This window comes from Coffea arabica, chromosome 3c (assembly GCF_036785885.1).
Source record: "Coffea arabica cultivar ET-39 chromosome 3c, Coffea Arabica ET-39 HiFi, whole genome shotgun sequence".
Taxonomy (NCBI): Eukaryota; Viridiplantae; Streptophyta; class Magnoliopsida; order Gentianales; family Rubiaceae; genus Coffea; species Coffea arabica.
This window is the reverse complement of record NC_092314.1, coordinates 42,448,392-42,450,749: the sequence shown is the minus strand read 5'-3', so window position 1 is coordinate 42,450,749 and position 2,358 is coordinate 42,448,392. Positions and strand designations below refer to the sequence as shown.

At 40.8% G+C, this 2,358-nt stretch overlaps 1 protein-coding gene across 1 annotated transcript; it reads left to right on the top strand.

Annotated features, from left to right (window-relative positions):
* The first annotated feature begins 275 nt into the window (after nucleotides 1-275).
* LOC113735132 (UDP-glycosyltransferase 708C2-like) lies at nucleotides 276-1,973 on the top strand. Its single transcript, XM_027262093.2, has one exon. The coding sequence runs from the start codon at nucleotides 403-405 to the stop codon at nucleotides 1,810-1,812; it is 1,410 nt and encodes a 469-aa protein (XP_027117894.1). The 5' UTR covers nucleotides 276-402; the 3' UTR covers nucleotides 1,813-1,973.
* The last annotated feature ends 385 nt before the right edge of the window (nucleotides 1,974-2,358 follow it).

The following is a 2,358-nucleotide window of genomic DNA, read 5'->3' as shown; positions in this document are numbered from 1 at the left end:
CCGGTTCCCGGTTCAACCGGTTCGACCGGCCGGTCCGGTCCGAGTTTGAAAACAGAGCGTAGAAGCAACCAACCAGCTTTCCACGGTAGAAGCAACCTACCTAATCATAAATAAATGAAGAGTTAGGCTCCTCATCCAATGAATTTAATATTACTCACAAGGAAATTGTTTTTGTCAAAATGGATGATTTATTCTTGAAATAAAAACAACAATGAGACAATAGAGTATTGGCGTTCATATTAGATTGTGAATCCATATGAGATTCTTTTGTTTCTAGTAATTATAAAATATTTTCATAAGAAAAGATATTATATTACTCTATTTAAAGATGGTAGCAGAAGATAGAAGACCTGTACACCAAAACAAAGTAGACTAGAGACAACATCATCAGTTCATCAAACAATGTCAATGTCAAGAATTGGTGATTCCCAGAAGAGAGCAGTTGCACATGTAGCTCTGTTTCCTAGTGCAGGAATAGGCCATTTGGTCCCATTTCTGAGATTGGCAGCCATGCTTGCTTCTCCTAATTGCCAATGCAGAGTTACCTTGATTGCTGTTCAGCCTCCAGTTTCTGGTGCAGAGTCCAACGAATTGTCTGCCTTCTTTGCTTCCCACCCTCAAATCAATCGGCTTGATTTTCATCTCCCAATTCCCAGCAGTCCATCCGAATTTGCAGACGCTGAAAAACCTGATCCTTTCTTTGCTCGATTTCTAGATATTAGTAGCTCAGTTCATCTCCTGCATCCTCTCTTGGCTTCCTTATCTACTCCGCCTCTATCAGCCATCTTCGCTGACTTTGCTGTTGCAGCCGATATCAATCGTCTAGCTGATGAATTATCTATCCCCCTTTACATTGTATCCACCACTTCAGCTAGATTTTTTTCGCTTATGGCTTGTCTTCCTGACTTGATACTCGAAAGCAAAAGTTCGGAAGACTCTAGCATTCAGCTTCCGGGTTTAGCTTCGGTGCCAATTTCAAGCCTTCCTCCTCCCTTCTTTACTCCAGATCATATTTTCACAGCCCACATCCGTTTAAATGCTCAATTTCTCTCGAAAGCCAACGGTATTCTACTTAATAGCTTTGATTGGTTTGAGTCTGAAACAATTGCTGCAGTGAATACTGGCAGGGTGCTGGCTCATTTACCGCCTTTTCTCCCCATAGGACCATACGAGCCTTGTAAGGCTGTCGTGAAAGCTGGCTCTTATCTGCAGTGGCTAGATGGCCAACCAAATGAGTCTGTAGTCTATGTTAGTTTTGGAAGCAGAACAGCATTGTCAAAGGAACAAATAAGGGAACTCGGAAACGGACTGGAGAGAAGTGGATGCAGATTTCTTTGGGTAATAAAGACTACCAAAGTTGACAAAGACGAGAGGGAAGATCTGCAAGATTTGCTTGGCAGTTCATTTCTTGAAAGAACAAAGAAGAAGGGGCTAGTTTGTAAAGGATGGGTGGAGCAAGAGCAAGTTTTTGCGCATCCAGCAATCGGAGGATTTGTAAGCCATTGTGGGTGGAATTCTGTAACTGAAGCAGCTCGATTTGGGGTGCCTATACTGGCTTGGCCTCTAAATGGAGACCAAAAGTTGAACGCAGAAGTGGCAGAGAAGGCTGGCCTTGGAGTATGGATGAGGCATTGGGGTTGGCTGGGGGAGAATCTAGTGAAGGGAGAGGAGATTGGGGATCAAATTGTCCAGTTGATGCAGGATAAAACATTGAGGATAAAGGCAAAGAAGGTGAAGGAAGAAGCTAGGAAGGCCTATGAAGTTGGTGGGAGTTCTAAGAAAGTGCTTCTGGAAATCATAGAAAATCTTTGAGCTGAAGCCAGAAGAATGAAACTTGAAATGGGCAGAATCCAGATCACAGGTAGCAAAAATATAGCTGAGAACTCTAATAAATTACTGTTATCTACCGTGGTAGAAGCAAAATTCCCACTTTTGTGCTATTTTTTCTCCTTGATTTATTGTTAATTACTGCAGACGATGTTTCTCTTCTTCTCTTTCTCTACTTTTTCCTCTCTTTCTAAATACATTAATTTTTTACATCAAAAAATAATCCTTGTTTAGTGTAGAATTGACCTGATAGAAGGGAAAAAAAATTAAAATGATGATAGAAATGACCCTTGATTGGTGTGAACTTGATTATATAATCTTCATACTAATGCAACTTTACAGTTTTGAACTTTTGGTTGTTTTTGTTTATTGCTGTTCACTGGTGTTTTCTGACCAGCTGGTCAGATTCATTTCTGTTAGGACAATAGATAGAGACAAATTGGTGTCAAGGTCTGCTCAATTTTACATTCACTGCCAGTCAATGCACAAATATTGAGTTTGGGCCTGATCACATGTACACAAGGTGAATAT

Coding starts and splice junctions, on each gene's coding strand:
- LOC113735132 (XM_027262093.2), top strand. CDS start 403: ATGTCAATGTCAAGAATTGGTGATTCCCAGAAGAGAGCAGTTGCACAT.